Source organism: Mobula birostris, chromosome 4 (assembly GCF_030028105.1).
Source record: "Mobula birostris isolate sMobBir1 chromosome 4, sMobBir1.hap1, whole genome shotgun sequence".
NCBI lineage: Eukaryota > Metazoa > Chordata > Chondrichthyes > Myliobatiformes > Myliobatidae > Mobula > Mobula birostris.
The window spans coordinates 161,726,449-161,750,424 of record NC_092373.1 but is presented as its reverse complement, the minus strand read 5'-3'; the positions used below and the strand labels follow the sequence as shown (position 1 = coordinate 161,750,424).

Genomic DNA, 23,976 nt, shown 5'->3' with positions numbered 1-23,976 from the left:
AGTCAATGGTTAGGGTGAGATGCATCCTTGATAATGCTTTTCACCCTGCTCAGGCAGCGTTTATGGTAGATGTTCTCAATGGTGGGCAATTGGGTGCTGATAATCCACTGGGCAGTTTTCACCACACGCTGGAGTGTTTTGTGGTCCAATACGGGACAATTGCCATACCACACTGAGGTGCAGTTGGTGAGTATGTTCTCTATGGTACAGTGGTAAAAGTCAGTCAGTATCCTGTGACAGAGGTGAGCTTTCTTGATGCTCCGCTGGAAATAAAGGCGCTGTTTAATTTACAAAACATACGGATAGGTATATGGAGGGGTGGGGCTTAGAAGGATATGGGCTGAATGCTGAGAATTGGGATTAGCTGAATGGGCACTGTAGGCATGGATGCATTGAGCTGAAAGGCCTGTATCCATGATGTACATCTCTATGACTCTATAACATAAGATATGCATTCAACTGTATGTTTGGAGACATAATTCATGACTTTAGTGTAAGGTCATTCTTTCAGTTCCCTACCTCTGGGAGATCCAATCATCTCTGCTCCAGGGCAGCTTAATCTTCTATCCAATTCAGGTGCATCTGTAAACTCAGTTTATTTTCCTCCCATCACCTCTTCAACAAAGTGAAAGTGTCTTTTATTGCTTTTTGCAGGAAGGAATCTGAACTTCTGATAAGGAAAGTGAAGCCATCACATGCTGGAAAATATACGTGTAAAGCTGTCAATCAGCAGGGTGAAGACCAGTCTGTAAGCAACATAGCTGTTACGCCTGGTAAGAGTGATTGAGTGATTCACATTGATGGTGTGTGTCTGTACCAGTTCAATCACCAGTTTGACAACGTACTGATCAGTATTACCTTAAGCAGGTGAATGTAAGCTCGCTGTTGACTCTGTCTTGGCCCAACACACTAATGTTTCCCATGATGGTGAGAAGTCAATGGGAACCAACCATTTTGCAACTGTAAGGAGCAGATGAGAAATAAGTTAAAGGCTGGAGGACAGTTCAAGGAGCTGAGTTGGCAAAATGCCTAAGTTGATGAAATGACTTGTTCAATAGTAGCAACATGCGTAATGCAAACATTTCTGCTGAAATTGTGCTTTTGGAATTTCTGTGAAGAACAAAGAAAGATTATTTGATGATAAATTCAATTTTATGCCTAACTATATAATATATATGAGTTTTAGAAGCCAATTTACTTTACGTTTTTGCCTAATGGTAAAAATATTTTATTGCTTCATTTTGCAACACAAGGCGAATTGCATTGATAGATAATTTTTATATCGTAAGTCATAAGAAAGGATGTAACCAAGGGCTAGCAAAGTGAATTTCTAAGTTAATAGTCATTTAGTATTGGGGCAAACAGAATTGGAGAGTTGTCTATAAGTATCTATAAGTATATTGTTGGTTATGTGCTGTGTTGTATGACATGGGTGATCGTGGTCTTTCTATGACCATGACTGTTGTTGGCAAATACTTCTACAGAAGTGGTTTGCCATTGCATTCTACTGGGCTACGTCTTTACAAGATGGGTAGCCTCTGTCGTAATCAATAGCACTTCAGAGGTTGCCTGGTGTCAGTGGTCACATAACCAGGGCTTTTGATGTGCACCAGCCGCTCATACGACCAGCCATCATCTGCTTCCATGGCTTCTCGTGACACTGACAGCAGCTGGGGGCCAAGCAGGTACTACACATACCCCAATGGTGACCTGTAGGCTACCGGAGGGAAGGGGTGCCTTGGACCTCCATTGGTAGAGACGTATCTCCACCCCATACAAGTATATAGTTATCTATTTTATATACATATGCAATAATTCCCAGCCAATTTACTTATCGGGTTTTCTACTGTGGAATGAAAATTTGACTGGATATGTAATTTGCGGCCAGTATGTTATCATCTGTTTCGTTTGTGCTGAAGTCCAGCTTTGCCAACAACTAGGCTCTTTAGAAATATCTGTGTTCACATCTATAATGATAACTTGTATGTAAACTTATCACATTTTAATGATCCTTCACTCTAAGCTTCCAATGACCTCATGTGAAATAATATGGTGACAAATTTATGCAGGAAGCTTCCAGTATAAATGGAAGGTTGAAAGCAAATATATAAAACAAGATGCTCAATGTTAATACTGGGCATATTATCATTCTGCTCTTTTGTCCAGTTGACCCTTCCTTTTTGACTCCTCTGCACTGAAAGGTAGTAATATCCTAATGGGAAAACAATTGAAGATCAATTAATGTAGACTAAAAGAGAAAAATTTGTTTTTAGTCACTAGAGCTAAATGAGTGTGATTATGTTGGCTAGATATTGAGTCATCTTCGTGCATCTGAATGCAATGAAACAGACAAAGAGACAATATGCTGATTATCAAAAGATGTCTGTTTCTCTAAATGCCAGTACCCAGGTAAATTATTTGCCAACAAGATGCCGTTGCATAGTTTTTGTTTACTTAAAATAGTAATAGGAAAATGATCTTCTACAAAATAGCATTAGTGCTGAGGTCATTTTCCATAGCAGAAGATCATTTTCCTCTTGATAGCACCTCCCTTTTTTTTTAAACTTTCTCAGCATAAATAATACAAAAAATATGGAAAGTCAGAAATTTTTGACCAGAAGTTCTGCACAATGCCTCAACATTAAAGCAGGTTTCATCCTTGCTGTTCAAAATGTCCATTGTCAAGGTTTAATGAAGTTTTTAACTTTTTCATTAAGGACAGAGACATCTGGGCGGAAACTTGCATGATTTCTTCCCAATAATGGAACAGTGAGCATGAATTTGAAGCCTGTCATTGGTGAAGCACAGTGGGACTTTGTAGCTTGTGATTGACAGCATCAACCAAAACTGTCAGTTGACACCCTATCCATGAGGCATAGGAACAGAATTGGGCCATTCAGCCTGTGAGTCTGCTCCACCACTTCATCATGGTTGATCCATTTCACTCTCAACTCCATTCTCCTACATTCTCCCTGTAGCCTTTCACACAACTGACTAATCAAGAAATTTATCGACCTCCACCTTAAATGCACCCAATGCCCTGCCCTCCACAGACACCTGGGGCAATGAATTCCACGTATTGACCACCCTCTGGCTAAAGAAATTCGTCCTTGTCTCCGTTCTAAATGAACATCCCTATATTCTGAGGCTGTGCCCTCTGGTCCTATACTCCCCCACTATAAGAAACATCCTGTCCACATCCATACTATCTAGGCCTTTCAACATTCAGTAGGTTTCAATGAGATCCTCTCTCATTCTTCTAAATTCCATTGAGTTCAGACCCAGAGCTATCAAATGCTATTCATACGATAAACCTTTCTTTCACAGCATCATTCTTGTGAACCTTTACTGAATCCTTTCCAATGTCAGCACATCCTTTATTAGGTAAAGGGCCCAAAACTGCTCATAATACTCCAAGTGAGGCCTCACCAGTTCCTCATAAAGCCTCAGCATTATATCCTTGCCTTCATATTCTAGTCCTCTAAAAATAAATGCTAACGTTGCATTCACCACTGACTTAATCTGCAAATTAATCTTTAGGGAATCCCACACAAGGACTCCCAAGTTCCTTTGCACCTCAGTTTTTTGTATTTTCTCTCCATTTAGAAAATAATACTTTTATTCCTTCTGCCAAGTGCATGACCGTACACTTCCTGACACTGTATTCCATCTGCTACTCCTTTGCCTATTCTCCGAATTTGCCCGAATCCTGCGGTCTCCCTGCTTCCTCAACACTACCTGCCTCTCCAGCTATCTTCATATCATCACCAAGCTTGGCTTCAAAGCCATAATTTCCATCATCGAAATCATTGGCATATAAAGCAATAAGAAGTAGTCCCAACATTGATCCCTCTGGAATAACGCTAGTCACCGACAGCCAATCAGAAAAGGCTCCCTTTATTCCCACTCTTTGCCTAATGCAAATCAGCTAATGTTCTATTCATGCCAGTATCTTTCCTGTAATACCATGGGCTCTTGTCTTGCTAAGCAGCATTTTGTGTAGCACCTTATCAAAGGCCTTCTGAAAATCCAAGTACACAACATCAACCAATTCTTGTTCGTTTATCCTGCTTGTTACTACTTCAAAGAATTCCAACAGATTTGTCAGGCAAGATATTCCTTAAGGGAACCATGCTGACTTTGACTTATTTTATCATGTGCCTTCAAGTACCCCAAAACCTCATCCTTAGAGGTCAGACGAACTGGCTGATAATTTCCTTTCTTTTGCTTCCCTCCCTTATTGAAGAGTGGTGTGACATTTGCAATTGCAATTTGTGTTTGCTATGTACTGATGAATTCTAATTTGTCATGTTCTCTGGCCATTGAATGATAAAAGATGCACGATCTCCAAACGCAAAACCAAAGGTGATTTCAAAATCATCTAAAATCCTGGATTTTTTTAATTGAATCTATTGAATAAAGTTGTGTGTGCTTTTAGAAAATTGGCTGAGCTTTTAAGTATTTTTGGAATTTGTCTGTTACAGTAAGTAATTCCCAATGATCTGGAGTAAGTATTGTATTTGGTGCTCATGTGTAAAGCTGTTTTTAACATCAAAATCCTATAACATTTAACTTCAATAACATTTACAGAAGCTGGCAACAGGTGTTTGGCTTGTGTCAGCAAGTCTGAAAATTGATCTGACTTTTTAAGTTTTGTAGTATTAAATAGATGTTTGGACAAGGTTCTTGTATCTGTAACATAGAAACATAGAAAACCCATAGCACAATACAGGCCCTTCGGCCCACAAAGTTGTGCTGAACATGTCTCTACCTTAGAAATTACTAGGCTTACCTATAGCCCTCTATTTTACTAAACTCCATGAACCTATCTAAAAGTTTCTTAAAAGACCCTATCGTATCCACTTTGGCATGTACTTTGGCAAGTTGAAATCTTTGTATAAATCTGCTGATGTTTCTGTTAAAGAAGCATCTCCTATGTTCTGGAACAGCTGAAACATAGAAAGGAAACTAGCCAGAATGGCACTTAGGTTGGCTGAATATTTCTTTCCTTTTGTAGGTTACCTTGGGCTATTTACATAAGCTTTCAGTCCCATTCCTTTTTAAGATTGAAAAAGTAGGTGTAGGATTAACGTTTAAGAAGACATGCAGGTCACTAATACTGAAGACGTGTTGGAACCCATTCTGTTACAATATGGTCAATAGTGCTTCTTCTGTAGTTAAAGTGGCTGACATCCAGTCAGTTTCGTATACGTGTGAAGTCATTCAGGTAGAAAATCCAAAGCTTTGTGTCGCTTATCTCTAAAGTAAAAAGTTTAATTGAGGCAGAATGTTCTCAATTTAAAACAATTAATATTTTTGTCAATTTTTTAAGAGAAAGTACATTTATATCTATATTCTCATAGAGTACATTGTTTCCATAAAACTTTTTTGTTTGGTAACATTTTTCTTGGCAAGGAGTTCCCAACCTGATATCTGAAGCGTAGAAACGTATCTTCAGTAACTGGACACCACTACGTATTCTCAATCAAGTCATAGTGGTTGTGTTGAAGCATGTCTGGGCTGTTGAGAAAGAAGAAGTCATTTTTTCTACATTATAGAAATTGGTGACCTGCACTTAAAATTGTCTGACAAACATTCGACTGGCTATTAACACCACATTTTCTATTCTTATGCTAGTTCCTGAAAAGGCCCTCTTAATTCTTCTTGCCCCATCTGATTTATTTGAAGTAGGGAATCAGCCAGTCACATCCAAAGTCATTTCAGAGGAGGAGTCTGTGAGATTATTTTAGATTTGGGATTGACCTGCAATTGGTCAATCCCCAGGTTTGAGTAAACTGATTTTGGATGGACCAAAATTGGAATTGTGATCATCAGCTGAGTGGGGGAGGGGGGCTTCCCAATTGTTATGCAAGGAATCCCAGTAAAAGTGGATGTGTTGGTAACTGCTGTGACCAGGAAACTTGCCAAACTCTAACTCTTTCAATATTGGACACTACCTGTTCATGCGAGGACCTAGATACTATACCTGCCCACCCAGGTAGAGAGGTAAAGTCGTTGGGGTGAATGTGAGGGGAATGGCATATTAAATGGACAAAATAACCAAAATCTGGTTCTTTTATGAAGATTAAACATAATCCATGCCTTTGAAGATTAGACCATGAAAGTTTAGGGACAAGTTCCACCTAAAGGCATCAGTTAGTCTTGCGAGACCATGGATCTGCACCTGGAAAGTCTTCACTCTGGGCAAGGTTGTATGGAAGACCGTCAGTTGCCCATGCTGCAAATCTCCCCTCTCCACGACACTGATGTTGTCCAAGGGAAGGTCAAGGGCTGATACAGCTTGGCACCAATGTCATCGCAGAGCACTGTGTGGTTAAGAGCCTTGCTCAGGGACACAACACATCACCTCGGCTGGGGCTCGAACTCACGACCTTCAGATCGCTAGACCAATGCCTTAACCGCTTGGCCAGGTGCCCATGCCTACAGACTCCGAAACTGAATACCAGAGACCCAATCATCAACCACCTCCTCCCCCCTTCATTTTTGACTTAGTTGCTCAACTAATTTAAAAGGAATATTTCTTCAGAAAAAGCGACTCAGGTACTTCCTCGGGATCAGCACTACCCAATGAAAGGCACCATGAATTAGAAAGTTCATTCCACCAAAGGCTATCTCCCACTCTGCCACATTTACTGTTCCTGCATGCTTTGCTACACTGCACTCCTTTAATAAAGTTAATTCTTTTGTATTTTTATCATGCTCAGCTGAGCATTTATATTACATTCATTACTAGTGTAGAGTGGGGCTCATTGGAGGCGGCTCCTTAAAGTGCTTCTGTACAGTTGTTGCAGCAGATTTTTGCCGGAATAAATAAATGGCTCAGATACTGAAAATAAAACAAATAATTGTTTGAGTTCCTAAATGTTCTCTGCAATTCTGAGATTGCAGAATTAGTCTTATTAAAATACAATAAATTGTTATTCATTTGACCAAAAGATTTGTTTTTGCCTGCCTTTAAAGTACATATGGCTGTAATTCGGAAACATGTCCTGACTGGCATCATGTGTGTTAAACATGCCTGAAAAATAGATTCAATAACCCTTTTCTGCTCTGACTTGTAGGCTTTGGACCTTTATGTGGGAACCCATAAAGCACAAATTGTTAATCTAACATGAAGCTGAATTCCTGTGTAGTTTCTTCATCAGAACAGCACATTGGAAAGAGTAACTGAGAGTCATACAATACAGGAGACCCACTGAATCATTGGTATCTGAAAGGCCTTATCCAGACCAGCTTAGATCTCCTTATTTCTTTTGTAGAAGTATAAACTCCAACTCCAAATTTACTTCCACTTCCTCTCACCACCACTTCTGAAGGATGTCTGAGGAAACCTCGCAAATCAAACAGAAAATGCAATATTGTTGGTTTGACTCAGACAAGCACAAACACCGTAATCGTTAAGAAGCAATTGGTTGCTGCATTGGAAATTCTCCAGTCTGGAAAACCTTGTCACCTCTTGCTCGATTCTGAGCATCTGATTCTCATCCTCTTGAAATGTCACTTCAATCATGCAGGAATAAAGAGAAAATGGCAGCACTCTTGTCAATTTTTGTTAACTGTTTTCTTTCCTCTCTACGTCACATGGAGTTGTCATCAGTGGTAATCCCATGCCACTTATCCTCAGCTAATCAGAAACGCCTACCATGTTCTGCAGTGTAAATTGTGGTGTTGGCACATTACTAGACTAGTCTATGCAACATACTGTATTTGAGAAGTGTCATGTGCAAATGACCTACTTCCTCTGGGAAAGGTCAGTAAACAGCAGTGCAAAACCACAGCATCAAATAATGGATGCTAGTGAAATTTGTTTACTGTTTTTTTTAAAGCCATTACCCTTTGGCCACACAAAATGGATGGTATTGTTTTGTATTCTGTTGTTCTTTTGCAATGAAGTAGAAACATAGAGCAATAGAAAGCTGGCAGTCAGGTATAGGGATGGGAGTTACCCTGCGGCCAAAGTACTCATAAAGATATCAGTGAACTTTCTCCTTCATCTCTCATTGCTATTCTTTGAGTATTTGTTATTTTGTATGAAGCATGACACTCTGTCACTTAATGGCTCTATCTCATAGTCAAGTAGGTTAAATGTGAAAGGATCATGCCTTCAGATGGATGCAGAGCATGCGGTTCAGAATCACATTAAATACTGATGACCTAAATCCTCAACTGAAAACCATTTTGAGAAGATGGTCTTGTCTCTCTTGTATTGTCTCATCATAGCACTGACGACCATTCCAAGTAAAATCAAAAGGTTTTAAGTCCATTGACTGGCATTTTATAATCTATCTGCATCCTGCCAACCCTGATGAACTGCATTCAGATTCCAATTCCAATTAGTTTATTTTCATATCCACCCAGGGTGCTATGAAATTCCTCGCTGATGTGAAGCTCACAGAGAGAACAGTATACACGGTAATAACAAATACAGCAATAAATGCCATGATGAATGCAAAGTAGCAGAATGGCGCTGCAAAAAGAAATGCTAAGGTGGTGATAGCTGAGATGAGAACGGATGTGGAATAGAGTCCGAGAATACAGCAGCATCACCAGGAAGGGGATGTGAAAGAGGTGAATAGTTCAGAAGTCTGTGAGCAGTGAGAAAGTCTGATCTTGCAAGCTTTCAAGCCCCTCTATTTTGCATGGCATGATAGTAAATCCACAAAGGATAGAAATATCTAAGTAAACAAATCTGTCTTCTCCTCCCAGCCCCAGCTCGGCAACTTCCTTTCAGCCCAGTACCCCAGCTTCTTTTAAATCTACTCCTCCTGCACAGCCCTGCTTCAAGTGTCTATGTCCTGAGGTGCAGAACTCCCTCATTAAATCCAATTGACTCTCCAAGCGGTCTTCCTCATGTCTGCCATTTTGACCGAAATTGGCTGGCCTCCAGTAATATCTCACATCAAAGTTGCTGGTGAACTCAGCAGACTAGGCAGCATCTCTAGGAAGAGGTGCAGTCGACGTTTCAGGCCGAGACTCTTCGTCAGGACTAATATTTCCTTGCTGTTGTTTGCCAGACAGGTTGGTAGACAATTGGATTTGGTTTCTGGATTTTTACAAGAGTGTGCTAAATGTGAAATAAAGACATGAGTATTACATAAAAAGTGGGTCAGAGAGCATTATCTAGGGAAATGGACAATTGATAATTCACCTGGATTGAAACCAGAGGGGAGATAGAAGAAGCTGAAGGAAATAGATGGAACAAGAGCTAGCAGGGCCAAAATATACTGGCTATCTCCCAGTCAACTTTCAGTCCAGATGAAGGCACTCAACCGAAAATGTCAATTGATGTTGCCTGACTAACTAAGTTCAAGTTTTTTCAATATATTTTTTACTTCGGATTCTGGCATATGCAATTCTTTGTGTCCCCTTAAACACAGAATTTATTGGAAATACTCAATAAGGCAAAAATAAAACTGCAGATGCTGGAAACTTGAAATAAAAGCATGAAATGCTGGAAATGCTTAGCAGGTTGGGTTGCACTTGTTGAGGAAGAAACAGTTTTAATGTTTCAGGCAAATATCTTTCATCAAAGTGCAATGATAATCTCTCTTGTATTTCACATTATGTGGATTTTTTCTCCATTATTTTTTCCTTTGTCAGCATTTTGAAATTAATTTATTCCACAACTATTCCCGTTCTCATGAAAGGGCGTTGACCTTTATTATTAACCCGGCTTCTCCTCTCTGCCAATGCTGCCTAACCTGTTGAACATCTCCAGTATTTTTACAGGTTTTCTATCTCCCATTCCAGATTGCCCATAGGTATGTCAAATATTAGTGTGTGTGTGTGTGTGACAAATGGAGGATTTCTCCCAACTGCCTTGGTAATGTGGGTTAGGTTATAGCTTTAGAAGATTCTAGTTTGTAGCTCCACAGATAATCAATGAACATAATTGGAGTTATTTTTCCAGGACACTAAAATATTTGCAAGGACTTGTGTTTATATTTCTTACATGTTTTATAATATTAAAAATGTAAAGAATGAATAATTACCAGCATTTATACTTCGTTGTCCAGACCATAGGACATCTCGAAGAGCTTTATAACCAGTTATTTACTTTTAAAGCATTTCTTGTCATGCTATGGGAAATGAATCAGCATATGCACACACATCAAACTCTGTAAAGAGCAATCTGATAATGACCAGATAATGTTTTAATGGTATTGCTTGAAAGATAAATACAGGCCAGAACTCCAGGCAGAATTCCCCTGCCATGCATGTTACAGAATGTTAGTTTTCTTTCTGAGAGGACAGACAGAGTCTCACATCTCCTCCAAGGAGCTGCACCTCCGATATTGGAGTTTCAGCCTAGATTATGCAGTCAAGTGCCTCAGTGGGATTTGAGCCCATAACCTCCCGACTCAACAGTTGAGAGAGCTACAGTATATCTGAAGTCCTATTATTATTACTGCCATGAGAGTCATTCAAAACAAGGAGGAAGATGGGAATTAACCTGACTGATGCTGGAAAACAGGGGTTTTTTTCCCCCCTATATTCTTCAGCATTATTTTCTGAAGCATGTACCGTTTGAGCACAAGGGCCCACTACTCTAAGATCAATTACCAAATAAAATGAGGAAAGTAAAACCTTGTGATTGTATAAAACCTGGAAATGTTTCCCATTAATATATGGAATGCCTTCTCAAGCCCATGACTGAAAGGTATTTCCAATGGATACAGGGAGAACATGAATATGACTGAGCAATATACCCAACGGTTATGATAGTGCTAAATGTGATTGGAATATATATTCTGCCCAGGGTAGAGCCTTAATGTCTGAGGGACTTCTTCCAAGATGCGGGCTAAAAGTTCATCTTATAAATTCATAAATTCTGTGTGCTCCCAAATTGTCCAGCATTTGGTAAATTCTTGTGCTAGAATAATTACAGGGTTTTTTTTAAATTGGCTTCTACTGCAGTCCACAAAGATTTAGTCAGCGGGTTATAGTGTTGAACAGCTCAGAAACAGATTCATCAGTCAATCAGGTCCATGTTATTCATTGTATCTATCTGCACTAATCTTAGTGTTAAGATAATATTATGCCTTTAAATCATATAAACTTAATGTAATATTTGAGGACATTTGCTTGACTAACCCCTAGTTAAATAGCCAAGCACAAGGTCAGTCCTACATGCTGCTGACTTTCACTAGCTACGTTGCATAGGCTTGGAACAGTGGATTGTTTTAAACAGTCTGCCACTCCTTACTGTAGCTCGATGTGATGTAATGAGGTGAAATCTCTTTTAGAAATCGTCCATCTACTTTTCAACTAACAGGGAACTAACAGGGCTCATCAGAAATGATCTGTTTGCAGTATTTGCTCCTGGAGTTTCATAGGTAGATGGGGAAATTTCACGAGACCAAGAGGCAAGGAAGTGCAACAGTAAGAGGTCAATCAGTCAAAGTTGAGTTTATTGTCATATACACAACTACATGTACAAATAAAGTTACTCGTGGTTGCAGAGCATCAGATGCACAATGTTCATGAGTAAAACATAAGTAAAATATAAATTATGCAAGAAAGCACACAATTAGACCAAAAAATAACCAATTTCACCATAGTACGAAGTGGTTAAAGTGTCGCTATACTGATGTGATATGGTTCTGCAGGTTGGTTCAAGAACTGAATGGTGGAATGGAAGTAGCTGTTCTTGAATTTGATAATATGGGACTTCAGACTTCTGTACTTTCTGCCCCATGGTAGCATGGTCCGGATGGTGAGGATGTTTGATAGATGTAGCCAAAAGAACAGCTCAGGTACTTCAAATGATGGATTGGCACCTCTCACTCCATTCCATTATGTATTTTGCCCATCACACACCCCTCTAACTTTATAGCCCCTATGATTTTTATCCTGCCTGTTATACATGAAGCACACAAAGAAGTTATTCACCCTATCATTACTTGAACTGTATCTTTCAAAAGGAACATGGATTTCCTATCACATCCTTGCTTTTACATCTATTATGAAGTTTATTTTTCCTAAACATGCTGAATGCACATCTACTCTTAGTTCATACAGAAATCAATCAAAAAGGTGTCTGCCAAAGATCAAAGAGGGGCACAATATAAATTTCCTAAAACACCATGACCCCTGTAGACTGGAGGAAATCAACTCTATACATATAAATATAAAATTGAATGTATTTAGTAGACAAATTATATACATTATTGCATCCCATAAATCTTACCCTTTCAGGAAATTACCCAGTTCCTTTCAAATATTCCTGTGGATCTGCTTTCTTTGCCCTTACAGAGAGTGCATTCACAAAAATAACATCACTATTAAACAGAAATCTACCTCCTCTAATCAAACATCAGTCAATCTTCAAGGAAGTGCTATTGGACATTGGTAGTGTGCAGGGATTTTATTTTGTCTCTCTAAGAAGCATGTTAAATATATCACAACTAGGAGAATCTATTGAGAGAGGAGTACAGAAGGGATTGTCATGTGTAGCTGTAGAAGGAAGTCAATGATAAAGATAAGGGTAGCACAGTCAGATTGTTTAAAGGAGTTGGGTCATTGTGAACTTCAATCCTAATGCTTCTGTGATCCCTGTCAATGGCATGGGTTTGAAAGGTTATTTAAACAATGGCCACAGATCCAGGAAGTACAATGAAAAATTGGCAGGCTTTATCAAAAAGAAAAAAAAGTAAAATAATGATTCTCCCCACAGAGCAGTGGATCTGTGAAATAGATTCTCATCTAAATGGAGTGATGTCTTGCCAGTCAATTGATTTAGAAAGAAGGAAATGACACTCCAGCCATGTAGAGATTTACAGCAGTGTGGTCAAGAGTATTTCAAGAACTAGTGCATGTGACAAATTTAGTTGGAGTTCTGTTTTTAACAAAGAATAGCACTGGCAAGCAAAGCTCTCTAGGATTGAATATTAATGATGTATATTATAATAGTGGGGGATATTTATTCAGTTAAGTTTTTGATTTTGAACAGACATTTCCATGAAGATTTAGCACCAGCACCAGTGTTGTATGGTCCAAGGACTGAGGATTATTCCCAAGTGGAATTTTCATTCTCCATTTTGCTTATTGGTCTCACTTGTAAGGAATATAATGCAAACCTTCATTTATATAGTACCTTTCATTAACTTTTAGATTTCCGATGTGTTATGCAGCTAATGCTGTGCTGAGAAATTGTAGACTATTGTATTTCAGGAGACCTAACGTTAGGGTCTTGCAAAGAACAAAGGGAATCACTATCTGATTTGGGCTAACAAACTAAGCTGCTGGAGGAGCTTTGATTGTTTTCTCTGGAGTGTCGGAAGCTGAGGTGCAACCTCATAGAAGAATATAAAATTATGAGGCATAATAGGGAAATAGTTGGAGTCTTAATCCTCCTGTGGGAATGTTAAGTCCTAAAGGACAAAGCTCTGAGGTGAGAAGGGGAAGGTTTAAAGGAGATTTATGAGACTTCTTTTTAACTCAGAGGCAGGTGCCTGGAATGTACTGCCAGGAGTACTAATGAGGGCAGATACAATAGAAACATGAACGGGCAAGGAATGGAGGGATATAGACTATGTTCGAGCAGATGTGAAGTTTAGATTGGGATCATGGTTGGCATTGATCTCATAAGGTATTGACCCTGTTCCTGTGTTGTATTGTTCTATGTTTTCTGTTAAGTCAATGGGACAAGCATCCATGGGGGCAAATAGTCAATATTTTTGTTTTGGGACCTGGCATCAGGACCATGATCTCAGGACTAGCAATTTTTTTTTTTTGCTCCAAACTGCAGCATCTGCAATCTCTGTGTGACCATCTGTTTGGGCACTGTGGAGGGTTGTTCTTCCTTCAATTGTGTTGTGGAATCATTGACTTTTAATTCAAATACAGTTTATTCTCCCAGATCTCATCAAGTCTTGAACCATCCACAAATTCATGTGTGCTATTTCTGACACCTCTCTCTATTTTTTGGAATTTTCTTGTCTCCATCTCAGGAAACAAACTATCTACAGACATTTGCTGTGAGCTAGCCAACTCTAACAGCTCCCAAGACTACACTTCCTTCCACAAGGTCTACTGCAAGGATACCATCCCTTTCTCCCCTTTTCTCCATCTCTGCCACATTTATTCTCAAGAAGAGGCATTCCACTCTAGGACATTTGAAATGCTCACCTTCTCTTCAGAAAATGTGGCTTCCTCTCTACCGTGACTGATGGAGCCCACACTTGCATATCCTCTATTTCCCACATCCCCCCACTCCAGACAGAATAGAGATAAAGCTCCCTTTTATCCTCATCTTTCACCCTACTAGACTCTACATCCAGAGTATTATCCTGATGCAGTGTCATGATCCAATACATCAGCTACTTGGCTTGCACAGATGCTGTTCAATCTGCTGAGTTTCTTGAACGTGATTCCAGCGTCAGCTGTCATTAGTTTTATCATCTGTGTTGGACACCGTGGATGGTTCCTTTGATTTCAATCATTTTGTAGAAATATTAACTTTCAGTTCATGATAATTTTATTGACCTATCTGAAACATACCCAAGCACATGGTCTTATGGTCTTTGAATTCCCTTGCACTGAAGTATTCTGCATTTGGTGTTCAAATGGGGACTTGAACCAACAACTCTGAGTCATAAGTGAAAATAAAACCAATCTGGGTCAAAGGATTTACAGCCAACAATGAATGGGAATGATCTTTATCTCAGGTCTTCAGGTATATTTATTTTCTTCCTTAATGGTCAGTTTCAAGGTCTTGCTGATACCACATCTTACCCAAGAAGCTGCAGCCTAGGAGCTAACATGGTAACTATTCCCTCCAGCTGAGATCCCCAAAACAATACTAACTATTTCCCTACTCAAAACAGGGAGCACTTTAATGTTATTGGAAGAGAGAATTTCAACATGCCTCTGGTAGCTCTAATTAGGATGAGGTGACTTGCATTGGTATGGGGCCTTTCATGATTCCGTATGTTCCAGAGACCCAGTGAGGTATTTTGAAGTATAATCAACTTAGTGATGTTGGCAACAGCAGTCAAAGTTTGGTATGGGAGGGAGGGGGTGGGTTTGTGCGCCAAGTTCCACAAATATCAAATGGCATAAATGACTCCAGAAAACTCTGTTTCAGGTGTTGGTATACCAACCAGGACACTGGAGACAACTTCAGAAGAGATCTGTGGTTCCTTTACTTTGACCTTAAAAGACCAGATGGGGCCTCAGTTTGATGTCTCATCTGAAAGCCAGTATCTCTGAGAGTGCAGCAGTCACGCAGCACTGCACTGAAGTGTCAGCCTGGATGATATACCTGGCCTGGATCATTTCCCCTATAGTCCCGAATGTCTCGGTTGGCATTGCCTGCAACCAATTACAGAGCAGCAGATGGTCAGGAGCAGGTGTTCAGCTTTAGTCAGTGGACTCCCAGATATAGGGATGAAGGATGAAAAAGGCAGAAAGACTGAGAACCACAGAGGGAGAGAAGGCTGAGGCTGTGTTACTTCAAAACAGCGCAACTCGCTTCCAGTTTCCATTCTTTTTTTGATTTCCTTTTGAAATTGATCCAAAAAAAAAACATAATTTGAAGTGAAAATTCTCAGTTGTTTTTGCCTGGGCATATCTGACAACTTGTGACCAGAAGTCAATTAATAAGGTACCAACTGTATTTATTAGCATCACAATTAATTGTCTTTCCATCACTAACGACATCTTCCAGTTTAAATGATGAACAGCCTGATTTTTTTAAAATCAGAAATATTCAATTCTGCAATCATTAATTAGAAAAGCAAGAAATAAAGGAATTCCAAACTGATAGACCGTAGTTATAAAGTAGCTCCTAACAAATCTATTAATAATTTCAGGAGAAACATCTTTACACAGAGATAAGTTGCTCTAGCTGGCATTATGCAGGGATTCAGAATCAAGTTTATTATCACTGGCATGTGACCTGAAACTTGTCAATTTAGCTGCAGCAGTTCAATGCAATACATAATCTAGCAGAGAAATAATAATAATAATAAATAAATCAATTACGTATATTGAATAGATTTTTTTAAAACATACAAAAACAGAAATACTGTAAATTTTTTTAAAAGTGAGGTAGTGTCCAAAGATTTAATGTCCATTTAGGAATCGGATGGCAGAGGGGAAGAAGCTGTTCCTGAATCGCTGAGTGCGTGCCTTTAGGCTTCTGTATCTCCAACCTGATGGTAACAGTGAGAAAAGGGCATGCCCTGGGTGCTGGAGGTCCTTACTAATGGACGCTGCCTTTCTGAGACACCGCTCCCTAAAGATGTCCTGGGTACTTTGTAGGCTAGTACCCAACATGGAGCTGACTAGATTTACAACCTTCTGCAGCTTCTTTCAGTCCTGTGCAGTAGCCCCTCCATACCAGACAGTGATGCAGCCTGTCAGAATGCTCTCCACGGCACAACTATAGAAGTTTTGAGTGTGTTTGTTGACATGCCAAATCTTTTCAAACTCTGAATAAAGTATAGCCACTGTCTTGCCTCCTTTATAAGTAAATAGATTCAAACGTGAATGCTGGAAAAGTGCACGCGAGAAAAAGAAATAGAAAGTTATGTTGATGTGCAAGATGAAGGAAACCAGCATATTTCTACTTTAGTACATTTGTTTTGAAGTAATATATTTGTATTTGCAATAAATCACAAGTTATTGCTGTTTAGCTTGTTTGCATTCCAGTAAAACAGCCAGCCTGACAGCTAATCATTACAGTTCAAATACCTCTGCAATCTACAACACATTCCAAGGTGTAGATGAGCTATTTGGACATTTTGGACATCGTAATCAAGCAGAACCAGGGATTCCCAGTGGGTTAGTGTGGTGGTGTTGGAATGAGGAAGCAGTGACTCTGCTTCCTTACACTAAACCTGGGTCTGAAGAATGCTTAATATTGTAAGAATGTTATAATGAAGTTCTTTTGTTGCATTTTGAAGACATTATCTTGGAGTGATTGGAGTGATAGGATTTTAGCTCCAGTTATCCTAACTCCTTATCCCACCTGAAATTGCAACAAAAAGTGACCGCAGACTACAGACAAGTGAGAAAATGAGATTGCAAACAGTGCTTCACAAAGAAATTGGTAGGCTAAATTACCTCCTAATGTGCTGCAAAGGTTCAGTTTCCTTGCAGCATGCAAGTTCAGACAGAATGAGGTTCAGCAGCGTGGTGTGGAGGCAGTCACTATTTTGTTCTCCAACTGGAAAAAGTCTGAAACCTCTGCACAACTGGGCAAGGGTGGTCTCACAGGCAACCCCACTGTGATTTGCAACCTCCATTCATACAAAGTGTTTGGCATCACAATGTTTCAAAGTAGGTAAACTGGCTGAAATTGTCACATCAATGAACATACCCAAGCATCTCTTGGAAGGAAATTTATTCATGTTATTTGAGTAGGGTGCCATTTATTGTCCTTAAGTTGAAGGTGATTTCTTACTTTTTTTAAACTTTATTCACTAGATGGGTAAGGATAGCAGTCTCCTACCTTGAAATGTTAGTGAGCCAGCTGTGGTCTTATGGCAATCCAGTTCTTTCATGGTTACCATTAGTTTTATTCCACCACCATCACCAGGTCTCTCCGTAACATTTATAAAGTGATATAAAAAGGAAGCAGGGCATTTGGCCTATTACATACATGCTGACTAATGGACTCTCATCTGTATTAATCCCATTTTCCTGCACTTGTCCTGTAGTCTTCAATGCCTAGGTGATTTAAGTGCTGATCTAAATGCTGTTAGTGGCTCTGCTTCCACCACTCTCAGTGGCAGTACATTTTGGGTACTCACCACTCACTGGGTGACAAAGGACCCCTTAGGTTCCCTCAGAATTGCTTACTCCTTAGTTTATATGTATGTCCTCTTGAATTTAAATTCCCTTGCTGCCATGGTGAGATTCGAACTTGTATCTTCAGAACCAAGCATGCTACTGTACCCATATTGCATCACCATAACCCATGTGTTGGAGGTGATCACATCGCTGAGGAGGGCCTTTTGGAATTTGAAGCCAGCAGGCATAAAAAAACAGCAATTATATTCTTATTTCAGGATGGTATGACTTGAATGGGAATTTAGAGGCAATAGAAATTGAGAAGTCCATTTCTGTCCCAGAAAGTGCTTTTGTAATTTTAGTGACGTCCTGCTCACATGGAGATGCAAGAGACTGCAGGTGAAAGAATCTGGAGCAACAAGCAATCAGGTGGAGGAGCTCAGTGTGTTGAACAGCATCTATGGAAGGAAAGGAATTGTCAATGTTTTGATTTGAAATTCTGCATCAAGACAGATTGAGTGTTTTGTCATTTATACCCTTAATCCTTTCTACACTCTTAAAAGTTTATTCTTCACATGGCTCTATTAAACACCTAAAGGTAATTGCATATGGGAGATGATATCAGGTCAGGATTGAATCCCTTCTGCTGCTTCCTAACTCAGGTTCTGTTGATCCATCCTGGTAACGATAGTTCATTTGCAGGTGCATCTCTATAGTATTGTTATCTCCTGCATGGTAGGAGGTCATTTCAATCAATGTTTTCTTACCAGTGACCACTTCCATTTAAAATGAAGAGCAAATCTGCTATGGGACCACAGTCAACTCCAAATTGCAAAGTAGTCTGTGCCATATATGTAGCTCTTCAACTCTATGACTCTGGTTGGCTGATTGCTCATTCCTCATGTTCATAGAACTAACTCATTGGAGGATTCCTTCTCCACCTCTGCTCAAGTGTTCCTCTCTCCATTTTGGCTACTGAGCATTAACAGACCATCTGACCATGGAGAGTTTAATGACTAATTCCAGTCATTGTTCTCATGCAGCATTTTACAAAGATGGGTCTTCAACCACCTGATATCCTGTCACTCTCGCTGCTCCTGCTATTCCAGCACCGCATGCATCACAGATTCTCCTTTGCATCAGCATTTTCAGTTTTGTCCTCGGCCTTCTATGCTGTAGGTTCATACCTTTCTTTTTCAGATATTGAGAGCTATCTCCTAATCGCAACTGCTCTCTTCCAATTCCAGGTTACTCCAAAATACTCCTTAACTAGTCTTTGGGTGCTATCATAATATGCTGTTATATGCATGGTAACGTGCCTGTAAAATGCCTTGGCTATTTTACCATGTTAAAGACACAATGTTAGTGCATGTTACTCTGTATAGATCAATAGCATGGCAGCATGTGCCCTTTCTGAAAGGACACTTTAGTTTCCATAGTTATATTTAAAAGTAAACTTGTTTTACTTGGTGGTGTACAGCAGATGTAAGACATGGTCTCTGAAACAATTGTTTCAATGACTGAACAAGTATCAGTGCTCCCCGGAGAGTTAGCAGCTTTTATAACTGAGGAAAATAATCAAATTTTACAGGGGATAACTTGGGGATTTTTGGATTAGCCATTGGGCTTTGAGAATAATTAGATGTGGATGGACTCCTGCCTCTTGTTGTGTTCTGACTCACTGACGGGCAGACTGTCACACTGGCTCAGAGTGTCACTCAGGCAAGCAGAATAGACACCTGGGTGATTGACAGGCCACATGGTGAGAGTGAGGCTAACAATGGTATTGCCAGTCAGCTCCTCTTGCACATGGCCAAGCAAGCCTGTGAAATTGTTGCATTACCACCTAGGCATCTCTGTGCCAGGCAAGCAGTGGCCAGAGGCACTAAACTGTTAGGAAGCTGTAAAACAGCAGAAGGCCCCTCAAATTGAAGTGAATTGGCTGCATTTCTCCTACTACATTTAGGACTGTCTCCAAGGCCTTAGGCCTTTCTGTTAATAAATCTTATTGCCGAGTGAACTGTGCCGGCAGGAATACAAGCTCATTTCCTAATGGACTGACAAACTTTCTTCAGCCAATAACTTGATCTTGAGCTGCATCCCCCAGCAACAATGCAAAATGTTATAGATTTTCATCAATATAAATAATACATATAGCTCCGTTTAACCATACATTTAAGGAGTGATTTATGCCACAGCCATTCAATTTAAAAACATCTGTTAGGGGTAATTGTCAGTGATTAGGATCTTGCTTCATCATTTATTTAACATCGGAGGCCTCATGCGGCAAAGCTCCTTTGTTTGGGGTTACATTTTGCAAAGGAAAAGGATGTTACATCATAGGAGGGGAGCAATGTTGGGCTTTCAGTGCCTAGGAGCAATATTTGTGGTAATTCTCTCACCTTCTCCTACTCCTTGAGTTCAGTGCACAATGACCCAGCATTCCCAGAAGATCTCACCAGTTAATTCTTGGTGGATATATGGGGTTGAGATATGGACCAACTGTGTTCTGACTAGCTCATTTCTATGCCTTGCTATGACTCACAAATACATTAGTATTAGGTAGTGTTAGACTCTCTAATGTGGAAATCCTTTGATTAGTATATTATGATATTGGCTGCGTTGTGCTGCTCTTCTGATATTTGGTTCCATCAAACTTAATTTTGTAAATGGAGTAAAATATGCATTTGGAGAAGCATTATGCATTCATTGCTGCCAATCGAGGATGACCTTCTCTCCCTCTTTTCATACCGAAGGGACAACCTATCTGGCATGGTTTTGTGGCTGGTTGAAACACAATCCTAGTGCCATTTGCTAGAGTTAGATTGAACCTTTCTCACATTACTAAGGTATGGACCAGATGGCTGGTCCTCCAACTCCATCCCAATCGTATTGTTTAGATGGTAAAGTGTGGGCTATTTTTTTTTAACCACTGCCCATCGTCCTCTATTGTGGAAACCAGTCTGACATCAGTAGGCAGTATAACTACTCTCTGTGTAGCAGAAGAAATGGAAGAAGTCACTCCGTAGTTTTACTTGGATTCAGCCCATTTTCTTCTCCTCTGGCAAAGCCATTTGAGGCCTTCTGTCACATTGAAGGCCAGTTGAAGAACATCACCATAGGAACGTACCATTTAGTCTCTTAAGCATGTTCCACCATGATCTAACTCCTTTAAGTCTGCCTTTTCCTCAAACACCCTTAATGAGTCTGATTATTGAAAATCTATCAAACTCAGATATACACTGATACAGCATCAAGTATCATTTGGAGAAGTATGCTTCAACCAGATTCCTTCCTCAGTGTGCAGAGTAGGAAGGCATACAAGTGGAATGCTGTTGTTAATCTGTAGCATGAAAAGTGCAGATTGATGACCACATAAAGTATTTCACCGTGATCAATGTTCCTCCAATTAACCAGGATGAAAAATCAATAATTAAATTTCTAAAAACATCTGTATGTATGGGCAGAGAAGCTGACTTCAGCTTATGCAGCCTGCCTCAGGTAGCCATAGAAAATACTCCCATGCAGTTTGACATTTGACCTTTAGATCTCCTGAGAGCAGAAGACATTATCCTCAACATTTCTTTAGGATGCAGCTGGAGCTCCACTCAAAGCTGCTCTCTGCCAAAGTTTTGATTGGTCTCATTAACCTTTTCCTTTTCCTTTCCTTTACCCCCGCTCTTCTATATTAATTCATTAAGATTAATTGACCCACAAGTGAATGGAAACATGTTCATCCACGTTCATTAAGCCACATTCACATTCATGGCATTTGGCCTGATTTGGAAAGAATAATAAACATTCTTTCTCATCTTAAAATGCTGATTGTAAGGAATGAGGCAAGAGCTTACCGTTTCATTGTAACATTTTTGCAGCTTGCACTAATATTCCCATTTAAATATAAATAGAGCCAAAGTTGTCTTTTTTTTAAATGATAGGTGCACCAGACACGCGACATGCCTGTTCTGTCATTCAATGGCATATTGTTCTTGATCCCCTACTCTCTCCACTTGATCCCCTTCTCCCTTTGTACCTACTGATCACAGCCGCAAATATTCTCCATAGGTATTCATCAACAACTCCCACATAAGTAAATTCCTTTTTAGCGTAATTCTCAGTGGCCAATGTCTGTATCTGAAGAACACACCATGATCTCACTTCCTCTGCAGATCCACTTGGTGCTTCACCTCCAACTAATTGCTTTTGAAGCACCACCTTCCATATAGCAAAATCCCACAAACAGCAGTGAGGTGGGGGGTCGAGGTTGCCTTCGTGGTGTAGTCGAGGGTTGAGGATTAGCCAGAGAGACCAATTTTCTCTGCATAGATGGGGTATTTGACACCAATATAAGGCAGCTCCGCTGACAGTGCAGCTCCTCAATACTGCAGTAAGGTGTTGGCCCATATTATATGCTTAAGGCTAGGACTTTGAGCTCATACCTTCTAACTCAAAGATCTGTATGTTATCCACTGAGCCAAACTGGGACTTAAAATAACACACATGCTCACTTCTTACCATTAACATAAGAAGGAGGTTCAGAAGCCTGAAGACACCAACTCAACGTTTTAGAAACAGCCTCCTCCCCTCTGCCAGCAGAATTGTGAACCAGTCTCCATGAACACTGCCTCACTATTTTTGCTCTTTTTTTGTGCTATTTATTTATGTATTTTTTCTTATTGTAATTTGTAGTATATTTTATGTCCTGCATTGTACTGCTACCAGAAAACAACAAATTTCACAACAAACATCAGTGATAAGGAACGTGATTCTGAAACAATTCGGTGAAGGGAATCCGCGGGTGGAGCAGTGTCTGTGAGGGCAATAGGATTGTAGACGTTTTGGGTCAAAACCTTGCATCGGGATTTAAAGTTGAAATAGATATAAAGCAGGTACTTGGCTTTTCTTTCCTCTGAGAGAATTGTTACTCTGGCTCGCAGTAACAGTGGACTTTCATCCTCTTTCTGCACATTAAATTTTGCAGTCCCATCAGAAATTCTAGTCATCACGTCAGCTTGGCACACACATTTAGGGAAAATGCACCTCATTCGACACAGGCTTTTAAACCATTTTCTCTCAAAGGCCTTGGCAGATGACTGATGTACAGTGCTTGAGCCAGCTGCATTGTAATAAGTGATACAACACACCTGGGAGCTTCTGTCTCACCAGCTATTCTGGGGGTCTGAATCAACCTTTCAAAGAACAGTTCACTGGGTGCTCGGGGGCTGCCAGCTGCTTTGATGCAGCTGCCAGTAAGCCAGTCACCCGGTGATGGTAAAACAGGAGGTCTGTCTCGGGGCCTGAAATTGGTTTACATAGGGCAGTCATAGATGGTTAGCATTTCAGAATCGGGTTTATTGTTACTGACATTAGTCATGAAATCTCTTGTTTTGTGGGAGCAGTACAGATCAGGCATAACAAATCAGTTAAGTTACAATAAACATAAATAATTGTACAAAACAGGAATAAGACCATAAGACCACAGACTTTAGGAGCAGAATTAAGCTATTCGGCCCATCAGGTTTGCTCCACCATTTCATCATGTCTGATCCATTTTTCTTCCCAGCCCCAATCTCCTGCCTCCTCATCACCACCCACCCTCCCCCCCCCACACACACACACATATCCCTTCATGCCCTGACCAATCAAGAATCTATCAACCTCTGCCTTAAATATACATTAGGGTTAGGGTTACAGTGAGGTAGTGTTCATGGGTTCATAGACCATTCAGAAATCTGATGGTGGAGTGGAAGAAGCTGTTCGTAAAATGTTGAATGGGTGTTTTCAGGCTCCTCTACCTCCTCCTTGATGGTAGTAATGTGATGAGGGCATATCCCAGATGGAATGGATGGTGAGGCTCCTTAATGATGAATGCCATATTTCCAGTTCATGTTGGACTTAACTATGTGAACATGTCACCTTCTAACCAATTGCCCTGTCCAACAAACTCAGTGTTACTCCAATATATCCATGCTCATAGTCCCACACCAATTAGAGATTATCATCCTTTGCTAGATGGAATGCAAATAGGTTCACAGTTAATTGGTCACTGCTTAAATGTCAATCTTTGCAAATTACATCCACTGCTTCTATAACTAATAAAAGTTTCAGGTAATGACCAGCAGTTTCCTTCAGCATCACCATGATATTTCTCTGGACTTTAATTATTAGGATCTCCAATGCTATTCTACATGGTTTGCAATTGGATTGGATACCAAT

The 23,976-nt window shown here is 40.0% G+C and overlaps 1 protein-coding gene across 3 annotated transcripts in view; it reads left to right on the top strand.

Moving 5' to 3' along the window:
• Positions 1–23,976, top strand: part of nrg1 (neuregulin 1) — a 194,906-nt gene that overhangs the window by 40,064 nt on the left and 130,866 nt on the right. For 2 of the 3 annotated variants that reach the window (XM_072256361.1, XM_072256360.1), the window contains exon 3: positions 655–773. In XM_072256361.1, the coding sequence (XP_072112462.1) occupies positions 655–773 (119 nt within the window). Of the gene's footprint in view, positions 1–654; positions 774–23,976 lie in introns of those variants that run through there. The other variant, XM_072256362.1, reaches the window with a different exon arrangement.